Raw genomic sequence first — 13,123 nt, forward strand, 5'->3', positions numbered from 1 at the left:
TCAGACGCTGGGTTTCATCCCTGGTGATGCTCTGCCAGGCTTCTACTGCAACTGTCTTTAGTTCCTGCTTGTTCTTGGGGCATTTTCCCTTCAGTTTTGTCTTCAGCAAGTGAAATGCATGCTCAATCAGATTCAGGTCAGGTGATTGACTTGGCCATTGCATAATATTCCACTTCTTTCCCTTAAAAAACTCTTTGGTTGCTTTTGCAGTATGCTTTGGGTCATTGTCCATCTGCACTGTGAAGCGGCGTCCAATGAGTTCTGAAGCATTTGGCTGAATATGAGCAGATAATATTGCCCGAAACACTTCAGAATTCATCCTGCTGCTTTTGTCAGCAGTCACATCATCAATAAATACAAGAGAACCAGTTCCATTGGCAGCCATACATGCCCACGCCATGACACTACCACCACCATGCTTCACTGATGAGGTGGTATGCTTAGGAGCATGAGCAGTTCCTTTCCTTCTCCATACTCTCTCTTCCCATCACTCTGGTACAAGTTGATCTTGGTCTCATCTGTCCATAGGATGTTGTTCCAGAACTTTGAAGGCTTTTTTAGATGTCGTTTGGCAAACTCTAATCTGGCCTTCCTGTTTTTGAGGCTCACCAATGGTTTACATCTTGTGGTGAACCTTCTGTATTCACTCTGGTGAAGTCTTCTCTTGATTATTGACTTTGACACATGTACACCTACCTCCTGGAGAGTGTTCTTGATCTGGCCAACTGTTGTGAAGGGTGTTTTCTTCACCAGGGAAAGAATTCTTCGGTCATCCACCACAGTTGTTTTCCGTGGTCTTCCGGGTCTTTTGGTGTTGCTGAGCTCACCGATGCGTTCCTTCTTTTTAAGAATGTTCCAAACAGTTGTTTTGGCCACGCCTAATGTTTTTGCTATCTCTGATGGGTTTGTTTTGTTTTTTCAGCCTAATGATGGCTTGCTTCACAGATAGTGACAGCTCTTTGGATCTCATCTTGAGAGTTGACAGCAACAGATTCCAAATGCAAATAGCACACTTGAAATGAACTCTGGACCTTGTATCTGCTCATTGTAATTGGGATAATGAGGAAATAACATACACCTGGCCATGGAACGGCTGAGAAGCCAATTGTCCCATTACTTTTTGTCCCTTAATAAGTGGGAGGCACATATGCAAACTGTTGTAATTCCTACACCGTTCACCTGATTTGGATGTAAATACCCTCAAATTAAAGCTGACAGTCTGCAGTTAAAGCACATCTTGTTTGTTTCATTGCAAATCCATTGTGGTGGTGTATAGAGCCAAAAATGTTAGAATTGTGTCGATGTCCCAATATTTATGGACCTGACTGTATGTTCAACCCCTTGAATTAAAGCTGAAAGTCTCCTTTGTATAGTGCTGCATGACCATGCATTTGCTCTGGTCACGAAGGTGGTAACTTTCCGGAAGTCAACTGGTTAAGGCACGCACAAAATTGAAATTATACATTTATTGAACAGAACAAAAAAAACACAAGTAGAATTACAACACAGGCATAAAACTTCTGGTTAACGACAATAAAAGTAAAACATGGAGCTTTACTGTATAAAACTACCCCACAGTAGGAAAAAAGGCACTGGCCAATACCCAAACATGACAAAAAGTGGCACTTGCTGGTCTTGTAAACATTTTATTAAAAGGTAACATTTTGGCATTGCATTTTAAAGAAACCGAAGTTAAACTTTAAACGCACTTCACATTTAACCACATTCAGAACAATTGGAAGAGCAGAATATCAGGAAGCAGGCTTCGCTGGAATGTAGATGGTATGTTCATAAAACACTGTACAGCTCCACCATTCTTTTCCACCCATTCCTTTAAAGTGTAGCGTTTAGATGACCTCTTCCCACGCCTAGGGTGATTCCTACAAGGCATCATCAATTAAAATCAGTTAAAACCTGCCTGAACAACTATATAGTACCAGTTAATTTTGAAACTCTATTGAGAACATTTTTTTTTTTTCTTATACACTCTGAAATCATATGTTAAAAATAGTGCATGCACATGTTCAAAACAGTTTGTTATATTTTCAGAAAATTTTCCAGCTGCTTCGCAGGCACAGAGCAGGACACACGCACACACATAGTGAAGGAAATAAGTATTTGATCCCCTGCTGATTTTGAATGTTTGCCCACTCACAAAGAAATGATCAGTCTAAAAATCGAATGGTAGGTGTATTTTAACCCTGAGAGAATAGCAAAAAAAATTCAAAAGAAATGCATGTCTAACAAATTATGCACGGATTTGCATGTTCATGAGGGAAATAAGTATTTGATACCCTTCACAAAACATGACTTCGTACATGGTGGCAAATCCCTTGTTGGCAATCACAGAGGTCAGACGTTTCCTGTAGTTGGCCACCAGGTTTGCACACATCTCAGGAGGGATTTTGGCCCACTCTTGGCAGATCCTCTCTAAGGTTTGGTGCCTGACGTTTGGCAACTCAAACTTTCAGCTCCCTCCACAGATTTTCAATTGGATTTAGGTCTGGAGACTGGCTAGGCCACTCCAGGACCTTAATGTGCCTCTTCTTGAGCCACTCCTTTGTTGCCTTGGCCATGTGTTTTGGGTCATTGTCATGCTGGAACACCCATCCACAACCCAATTTCAATGCCCTGGCTGAGGGAAGAAAGTTCTCACCCAAGATTTGACAGTACATTGCCCCGTCCATCGTCCCTTTGATGCGGTGCAGTTGTCCTGTCCCCTTAGCAGAAATACACCCCCAAAGCAGAATGTTTCCACCACGTTTGACAGTTGGGATGGTGTTCTTGGGGTCATAGGCAGCATTCCTCCTCCAAACATGGTGAGTTGACATGATGCCAAAGAGCTCGATTTTGGTCTCTTCTGACCTCAACCAGTCCTCCTCTGCATCATTCAGATGTTCAGTGGCAAACTTTACACGGGCCTGGACATGTACTTTCTTGGGCAGAGGGACCTTGCGGGCACTGCAGGATTTCAATCCTTGTCGGCGTACTGTGTTACCAATTGTTTTCTTGGTGACTGTTGTCCCAGCTGCCTGGAGATCATTGACAAGATCCTCACGTGTAGTTCCTGGGATGATTCCTCACTGTTCTCATGATCATTGACACTCCATGAGGTGAGATCTTGCATGGTGCACCAGACCTAGGGAGACCGACAGTTCTTTTATGTTTCTTCCATTTGTGAATGATTGCACCAACTGTTGTAACCATCTCACCAAGCTGCTTGGCAATAGTTTTGTAGCCCAGTCCAGCCTTGTGTAGGTCTACAATCTTGTCCCTGACATCCTTGGACAGCTCTTTGGTCTTTGCCATGGTGGAGAGTTTGGAATCTGATTGTTTGATTGCTCCTGTGGAGAGGTGTCTTTTATACAGGCAAAAAAATATTAGCAGCACTCCCTTTAAGAGACTGCTTGTAATCTCAGCTTGTTACCTGTATGAAAGACACCTGGTAGCCAGAAATCCTGCTGAATGATAGGGGATAAAATACTTATTTCCCTCATGAACATGCAAATGAGTGAATAATTTGTTAGGCATGCATTTCTTTTGAATTTTGTGCTGCTATTCTGTCTCTCAGCGTTACAATACACCTACCATTCGATTTTTAGCCTGATCATTTCTTTGTGAGTGGTCAAACATTCAAAGTCAGCAGCAGATCAAATACTTATTTCCTTTACTGTATATACACACATATAACATCTTGGTTTGAGCTCTGAAAGCTGCAATAAGAGATCAGGCACACAAGATGTTTTAAATGCCACTTTTAGTGGTGTTTCGTGTTTTTCTTTATAAACGCCCCTCAATGTTATCCTATGCCAACACATTCACACATAGGTGTTACAAGAGTTTAGAGGCATAGGTGTTTACAGGCCATTGCCAGCGCATTCAAAAGCCGCAGCGTTTTTGGCAGGAAAAAAAAAACCTTTTGATATGCCTATAAATTTGTGTAAATGCATCTAAAACGCGCTTAAGTGCTAGGCACATCAAGTGATTCAGAGTTCAATCATTTCAATGGCAAGAATTAATATTCTAGCCAGTGAATGAACACCCAAGCACTTGATGCACTTAAACGCAACCAAACACATTTGCAAAAAGGCAGCTTTTATGCACTTTAGAGCTTCTTTTCTCCTGACATTTAGAAGAGTTGGGCAAACCCCCAGTATGCATGAGGTCTAATTCTTGATTGATTACCTGTAAAGGCTTTTTAAGTTGTGGCTTATGTACAATACTGAGTACTGTAGGTTTTTGCCATTTCAAGGGAACGCACAACTTTAAGGCTTGATGCTGCATCCACCTAGGTAAGTATGATTTTTTTTTTTAAAAAAACACCCCATACTTCTTTGTCCCCACTAACTGTTAGAAGATCAAACGAATGTTCTGAAAATGAAAATTCTGATAAAAGAAGACTTGTGTATGGCCAACTTAAGAGACACAGAGCGTAAAATAGGTATTAAAACACATCATAATATTTCTAAATGTGCCAATGACATGAAATTTTCACCACGGCGGTGACAACCCAATGCGATCCAAAAGAAACCAAAACAAATACATTCAAAAATTAACTTAATGTGTAATAAAATGGAATGACACAGGGAAAAGGTATTAAACACGCTAACTGAAATGTATTAAATACTTTGTACAAAATTCTTTGTTGGTAATGACAGCTTTAAGCTGCCTCCTGTATGGAGAAACTAGTTGCACGCATTGCTCAGGTGTGATTTTGGCCCATACTTTCATGTGGGCCTCTTCTATTAATCCTGATCTTTAGTTTTCCATAGATTTTCTATTAGAGTCAAGTCAGGTGATTGGCTGGGCCATTCTAACAGTTTTAGTTTCTCTCTTTGAAACCAATTGAGAGTTTCCTTGGCTTTGTATTTGGGATCATTGTCTTCCTGAAATGTCTCCCCTCAAATCATCTTCATCATCCTGGTAGATGGCAGCAGATTTTTATCAAGAATGTCTTGATAGTTTTCCATTCATCCTTCCTTCAATGATATGAAGTTTTCCAGTACCGTAGGCTGAAAAACAGCCCCACACCATGATGTTTCCACCTCCAAACTTCACTGCGGTATGGTGTTTTTAGGGGTGATGTGCAGTGCTATTTGACCTCCAAACATGGTGTGTATTATGGCATCCAAAGTGTTCAATTTTGTCCAAAGTGTTCAGGCTTGTCTAAATGTTGTGCAGCAGACTTGAAACGAGCTTCATCATGCTTTTTCTTCAGCAATGAAGTCTTGCATGGTGAACGTGCATAGAAGCCATGGCAGTTGAGTGCATTACTTATTGTTTTCTTTGAAACAATTGTACCTGCGAATTCCAGGTCTTTCTGAAACTCTCCACAAGTGGTCCTTGGCACTTGGACATCTCTTCTGATAATTCTTTTCACTCCTCTGTCAGAAATCTTGCGATGGGCACCTGGTCATGGCCAGATAAGGGTGAAATGATGTTCTTTCTACTTCAGGATTACAGCCCCAACAGTGCTCACTGGAACATTCAGAAGTTTGGAAATTCTTCTGTAACCAATGCCATCATTATGTTCTGCAACAATAAAGTTACGAACGTCTTGAAAGAGCTCTCTACCCATCATGAGATTTTTCTTTTGTGACACGTTGTTAATGAGACACCTTTTTATAGGCCATCAGTTGAGACTGAACCAGTTGATATTGATTTGCATTGACAAATGGCAGGATTGCTTTCTAATTATTGATAGATTTCAGCTGGTGTCAGATTTCCATGCCTTTTTGAACCTCCCTTTCTTCATGTGTTCAATACTTTTTTTCCTGTGTCATTCCATTTTGTTACACATAAGCTATTTTCAGAGTTTGTTGTGCGTTCTTTGTATGTATGGATTGCACGGGTTGTTACTGACGTGGTGAAAATTTCATTTCAATAGCACTTTTAGAAATACACTATATTGCCAAAAGTTTTCGGACACCTTTCCAAATAATTGGATTCAGGTGTTCCAATCACCTCCACGGCCACAGGTGTATAAAATCAAGCACCTAGGCATGCAGACTGCTTCTACAAACATTTGTGAAAGAATGGGTTGCTCTCAGGAGCTCAGTGAATTCAAGCGAGGTATTGTGATAGGTTGTGCAATAAGTTCATCCGTGAAATGTCCTTGCTACTAAATATTCTACGGTCAACTGTTCGTGGCCGAGTTGCTGTTTGCAGTTGCTTTCACCTGGTTATAACACCATTAAGTAGTATGCCACGTAAAATGACAGTGAGGTCAGAGCATGCTGAAGCGCACAGTGGGCAGAAGTCACCAAATGTCTGCAGAGTCAATAGCTAAACACCTCCAAACTTCATGTGTCCTTCACATTAGCACAACAGTACATAGAGTGCTTTATGGAATATGTTTCCATGGCTGAGCAGTTGCATCCAAGCCTTACATCACCAAGTGCAATGCAAAGCATTGGATGCAGTGGTGTAAAGCACGCCGCCACTGGACTCTAGAGTAGTGGAGATGTGTTTTCTGGAGTGACCAATCATGCTTCTCTGTCTGGCAATCTGATGGACATTTCTGGGCTATGCAGTTGCCAGGAGAACGGTACTTGCCTGACTGCATTGTGCCAAGGGTAAAGTTTGGTGGAGGGGGGATTTTGGTGTGGGGTTGTTTTTCAGGGGTTGGGCTTGGCCCCTTAGTTCCAGTGAAGGGAACTCATAAGGCATCAGTATACCAAGACATTTTGAACAATTTCATGCTCACAACTTTGTGGGAACAGTTTGAGGATGGCTCCTTTCTGTTCCAACATGACTGCGCACCAGAGCGAGTTTGGGGTGAAGGACCCTGACTGGCCTGAGTCCTGACCTCAACCCGATAGAATACCTTTGGGATGAATTAGAGCAGAGACTGCGAGCCAGGCCTTCTCGTTCGACATCAGTGCCTGACCTAACAAATGCGCTTCTGGAAGAATGGTTGAACATTCCCACAGACACACTCCTAAACCTTGTGGACAGCCTTCCCAGAAGAGTTGAAGCTGTTATAGCTGCAAAGGGTGGGCTAACTCAATATTGAACCCTACGGACTAAGACTGGGATGCCATTAAAGTGCATGTGTGTGTACAGGCAGGTATCCCAATACTTTTGGCAATATAGTGAATATTTACAGTGAAAAATGGTGATGTGTTCAGTACTTATTTTACCCGCTGTATCAAGGACCAGACAGCCATTATTTTGTCTCCAGCTGGGATGTTATCTCTTACACAGCAATAATGTGTCCTGGTTGAGAGTCACTTTAACAGCTTTACAGTGTTTAATACTACTGGACAGAGGTGGTAATAGGAGACTGAACAAACCCTGTCAAATTTAAAGATGCAAAAACAAAAAGCAATTTGTCAATGACATGTAATACAGTTTATAACTGCTTATAGATTATATATTACCACTTGGTTTGACTTGCCATAAAATCCTTTTCTGGTGGTACATTGCAGGACACAGGGTGAGTGTTCAGATACATAGGATTATGCTGCTGCCTTCAGGGAATTGGACACTAGCAAACAAAAGCTATAATTACAGCCCAGTAAAACCCCACCCACTCCCAGCCTGCCTTTGTTTTGTAGCAAGCAATAGCAAGAGTGAATCACAGTAAAAAAAAAAAAAAAAAATCCTCTCTTCTATCATCATACATTTACAGTACTTTGGAAGAGTATTCAGGTAAGTAGTAAAACTTGACAGACCAGGCGGCAGCCTTGAAAATCTGAGGGATGCTTGATGGAAACAAAAAAAAAAAAAAACAAAAAAAAAAAAAAAAAAAAAAGGAGGAACTTAGTCCTTGCAAAAAGCTTAAATGATAAGTTTCCGAATTGACCTGGCAACGATGGAAAAGAAAGCAGGCTGTCCTTCACAGAAACCTCCAGGAATGACAAACTGGTTTGAATAGAAACCTATAGGTTATAATTTCAAGCAAGATGAGGTGCTCCAAAGCAGCGTGAAGGTCTTCTAATATTTGCGGGGACATAGGTACGCTTTGATTACATGAAGAGAGGTGTACGTAGAGACCCAAATTCCAGCTTGCAGCATCTAGATACCATGTTCTGGACTCAAATGTCCAAAACAGATGTCCACAAAGCCTTCAGATGAATCATACACATACACACACAGATATCTGTTGGTGTCCCCTCATTGTGAGGACTTGTTGGGGGCCCAGGACTTACATCAGAACAGAGATACGGACTTTACCTTGGATTAGAGGCCTGGGAGAAACAAAAAAAAAAAATACTCTTCTTAGACTCAAAACAGGAGGATTTTCACAAAGGAGCATTTGCCTTCCTTTTCTGGGGCAATTGGACACTTTTCCCTCCAGAAAGCCCCTTGACAAAATTGCCCAGGATTTCACCAGAGAGATGTCTCCCATCAAAGAGCATACATAAGAAACGTATCTTGTATTGAAGCTCTGCAGACCAACAATTGGGCCAAAGGGTCCTCTGCAGGTATATTGAAAGGAGGCCCATTCTGGATATTTCGCAAATAACATCCCCTAGATTAGTGATCTCCAAACAGCAGCCCTTTGCTTGCCTTTATACGGCCTTTGAGGCCCTATTCCTCCCGCTGATAACAAAAATGAGGCACTATTTCTCCCATTGTTGCCTATGTCTGAGAACTATTCCACCCACTGGCACCAACGATGGGGCGCTATTCCTCCCACTAATGACAATGATGGGGCATTATTTACTACCAGTGATGCCAGGGCATTTTCTACTTGCACTGGCTATAGTCCGGCCCCCTCAAAGTCTGAAAGATAATAAAACTAACCCTTTGCTTAGAAAGTTTAGAGGCAAAAGCTCCAGTTGTTAAAAGGACAGAAGGGTTCATCAGGATAGAACCAAGATCCCAAGATATGTTCTTAGACCAGAAAGCCAAGGTCTGGCAGATGCACATGGTCGCAATGGCAGATTGCAGGGAAGGGCCTACAAGTCCAAACAAAGCTTTTAAAGGCCCCTTTGTAAACTGAACTGATATATACTGATCTAAACTGAACATGGATGTGCAACTCAAGTAATCTGACTCAGTTTTCATCAGTTTTTTCTTAGCAAAAAACGTGACTGAACAGATGAGGCTCCTGTGAAACCTTTTACCTATAGGGACTTTAAAGTGGTAGTAAAGTCTGCTTTTTTACTAGTGCTTACAGGTAAGCCTATAAGGCTATACCTGTAGGTACTGTCAATATCTCCTAAACCTGCACCATTTAGGAGATATTTACCTGTGCAGCAACACGGGCGCATGCACTCTGAAGGAACAGCATACCCGTACCGTTCCTTCAGAGCTGTGTGCCGTAAAAAGTGACTCCTGCACATGCGCAGGAGTGATGTCATCGCAGCTTGGCCCTTCAAGATGCCGAAGCCCACAAACCCGGAAGGACAGAGTAAAGATGGAAGCCCTGTCAGTGGTGACAGAACACCACAGGAGGGTGCACAAGGGACAGCAAAGTCAGATTTTTGAAAAAGAATGGACAAAGCCAAAAACTGTACTTTCAGAGTGTCTAAGGCCAAGTCCTGATTGTAGAAAGGCCTGAATGCAAGGCACAGAGTAATCCTCTGCAATCAATGTACCTGTGTTCACACCAGGCAAAGAAGGATTTCCAGGTATGATAGTGAATGTTTCTTGAAGTGAGAATGATATAGACTCAGAGACCCCTCTTGGCCTACAATACCTGGCCATTGCCATGCCATTAAAGCTAGTTACTAAGAAGCAGGAAGGCATAGATGGCCATGAACGACCATGGGGTAGTCTTCTAGTAGTCTGAGTAGCAGGTTTCACCAGAGAATCACCAGTTTTTTCTCTTGCTCTATTTTCTGAAGCAGATGAGGTAGAATTCACAATGACGAGAAGGCATAGATTAGCCTGAATGGAGACCAAGGAATTATTAAACCATCCAATGCCAGTGCTACAGGATCCTTGGTCTTGACCATAAATAGGGGTTGTTTGCTGCTGAATCTGTAGGCCAGAAAATCCACATCTGGGGTTCCGCATGTCTGACATATCAGGTAAAAGATATCAAGATGAAGGGCTCATTCTCTTGGTCCAGACAGTGATGGTTGAGGTAATTCAGCTTCCAGATGTCCACTCCTGGGGTGTGGATAGCAGAGATCTCTAGACATTGTTTCTCCATCTACCAGATGACCTGGCTTGTTTCCTGTATGACTCCTAGTGCCTCCTTGTTAACTGATGTAGGATATACCTTGTCTGATTGCACTCTCATTGGGTGTCCTTGCAGAGGGGGAGGGTCCAGTGTTGTAAAACCATTCTTATTTCTCTGAGCTCCAGGATGTTGAGGGGAGCTTGGCTTCCACTGATGACAATACTCCCAGAACGTTGAGAGCCTAAAAACACTCCTCTCCAGCCTTAAAGACTGGTATCTGTCCCTATTGCTTTCCAGTGAAGGAAGGACTTCGCCATTGTTAAGGTTGTGTTGGGGATCCTCCAAGCTAGGGAATTCCTTGCTTGGCTTGACAGAGGCAAGTGGGTTGAGAGATGAGGCTGGCTTGTCTCAAGCCAACAAAATGTGTTGGAGAGGGCTCAAATAAAATTTGGGAAATGGAACAGCCTCAAACTAGGCTACAATGAGACCCAGAACTCTCATGGAGAATTTCACAAAAGGTTGTCTCTTTGGCTGCAAGTCCCGAGCATGAGCTTTGAGAGAGAGCAACTTTTTCTATGAAAAGAACACCTTAACTTTGGATGTTTCTAGTGTAAGACCAAAGTATTCTAGGTGATGAGAATGTTGGAGAGCGGATTATTGGAATTCGATCGCCTAACCAAAAGCCTAAAGCATCTGAATTGTCCTCTGGATGTTTACAGATCTGTATAAAGGAGAAGAGTCCCTTAGAAAAAGGTCACCTAGATAACCTGTGACTTGGTTGCCCTAAGTTTTTTAGTAGTGCAAAGGCCTTTGTGAATATTTTGGGAACAGAGGATAGGCCAAATGGCAGCTTGATAAGTTGGAAGCGATTGTCTCCTACTGCAAAGCGTAAAAAGTGCCGATGAGGCGGATAAATGGGAATATGCAAATAGACAGATAGATGTCAAGTATTTTCTCTGTTAGAAGGGTGAAAACTGACCTTGCGGACTCCATATGAAATTTTTGTTCCTGACATTTAACCCTATTGGGGACTTAAGATTAGCACATCCAGGTTCCAAAAAAGGCAAAAGGCCAGAGGACCATCCAGCAGTCTTTGGCCTCCTGGTATGCATACTCCCAAAGGAATTTTTCAGGGACAGGGTTTCTTTGGACGAGTGGACCGCAGCCCTGGCCCAACAAAACACATAGCGCAACATACTGAGTTGGTGACTAAGGATGCATATAGCACTTGGTACGGTTGAAATCCACCCTTTCGTTTCTAAGCAGTGTTGTCAGATGGGTCCTCCCCAATCCAGCTGTCCAACAATGCCGCTAGGAAGGAAACACATATGTGATTGACAGTTCTAGTCTCTGGTGCCAAAGATCAGCGCTGCCATTCACAAAAATCACACAAATGGTTGCTTGTTCAATAATAGTAAAAAGTTCATTCAGGGCTGCAGCTCTGTGTAAACTATCTTTAACTGGTTGTGTGTACACACGCGCGCACACACGACAGATACTGTACACAGAGCCGAAGCTCTGAATGATTCTTTATTAGGAATCAACAAACAGCTCTGCTTGTCATTCATAATTCAGGGGGCAGGTCTCTGTGCTGGCTGTACCAACCCCCCCCCGCCACATGAACACATCATTTGGGCTTCAAAAAGGGGGTACAGCTAATATAGAAAAGTGTGTTTTGGGGACAACAGGCCCACTGACAAGTGCTATATGCACATAGTCCCCTAGTGAGTTTAATAATATTAATAAAAAAGTAATGATAGTTATCCTTTAACAAATATTCAGTTCTGAGGCAGGCAAGAAGTGGTAGGAATTATACTTGACTGTCCCTACAGCTCTTGTTTTGCCAGGGTCCAATCTCCTGAAGGCAGCAACATGACCCTAAGTACCTTACTATTCATCCTGTGTTCATTAATGTTGATTGAAGAAAGTAGGATTTTGTACTTACCATAAAAATCTGTTTGTTAGCGTTCTTTGTGGGACACAAAATTCTGAAACCGTTGGATTATATTGCCACCTGCAGGAAGATTTGTGTACTGGAAAACAAAAAATAGCCATTCTAGTACACCTCCCTCTCCCAGAAAGCCTCAGTTTTATAGCGAGGCACTGTGATCATAAACACAGAGGGGATGGGACCCATGTCCCCCAATGAACTCCAAGAAATTAATTGTAAAGTGCAAAAATCCATTTTTGTTGTCTTGTTCATTGAAGGGTACAGGATTCAGAGACAACTGAAGTCCAAAAGCAATCCATCTGATGAGTAGGCAACAACCACAAAGCACGAACAAGTCAACGGACCGAGAGAAGTGGGGTCTACCTGTAGCTCAAAGAGCTGCCTGAAGGACCTTACACCTGAAAATGGCATCAGATGAGGTCCAAACATCCACCTTGTAAAAAAAAAAAATAGCATGTTAACATAAGACCAAGTAGTTGCCTTGCAAGTCTGGGAAAGAGTAGCTGGATGCCAAAAAGCTCAGGGAACACTCACAAATCTAACGGAGCAAGTTTTAAAAGGAAAGGATGCTGCTGGATCTTTAAGACCCTAATCTTGAACACTGATCAATGATCTGTCTGAAACACTGAGAAAAGTGGAAGGAGAAGTTGGTTCTCCTATACATGTACCATCAGCAGTGACAAAAAGAGAATCAGTCTTTCAAATGGAAACAGTGGCTTCTAAAATAGACCCAAACAGTCTGAAGAACATACAGACAGTGAAGGGAAATTTTCATCTGATGTACTGGAGCTGGACAAAGACAGAAAAACAATGTATTGGTTGAGACAAATGGCTGACATTTATATATAAAGAACCAGCGCCACGGAAATTATATAAAACAGTAAGCTGCAAAACCTAGCCTATAAACTTATAGGATATACAAAACTTCAAAAAAGTAGGTTGCGCTTAAATACACACAAAAATGTAACAAGAAAATAAATAACAAAAACAATAAGAAACAATATTTTAAATCAAAATAAAATCCAGCAAAAACGAAAAAGTCCAAAAGTTCAAATAATCAATAATGTCCAAAATAATTCATCACCAAGTAAATC

At 41.9% G+C, this 13,123-nt stretch overlaps 1 protein-coding gene across 2 annotated transcripts in view; it reads right to left on the minus strand.

Moving 5' to 3' along the window:
• Positions 1-1,451: 1,451 nt before the first annotated feature.
• S100PBP (S100P binding protein) overlaps positions 1,452-13,123 on the minus strand; it is a 68,125-nt gene continuing 56,453 nt past the window's right edge. For both annotated transcript variants that reach the window (XM_089679000.1, XM_089678999.1), the window contains exon 6: positions 1,452-1,880. In XM_089679000.1, the coding sequence (XP_089535126.1) occupies positions 1,727-1,880 (154 nt within the window). In that variant the 3' untranslated portion in view covers positions 1,452-1,726. The remainder of the gene's footprint in view (positions 1,881-13,123) is intronic.

The sequence above is a fragment of the Staurois parvus genome, unplaced genomic scaffold, assembly GCF_062004578.1.
Source record: "Staurois parvus isolate SC_StPar_1 unplaced genomic scaffold, SC_StPar_1.0 ptg000214l, whole genome shotgun sequence".
NCBI classification, from domain to species: domain Eukaryota; kingdom Metazoa; phylum Chordata; class Amphibia; order Anura; family Ranidae; genus Staurois; species Staurois parvus.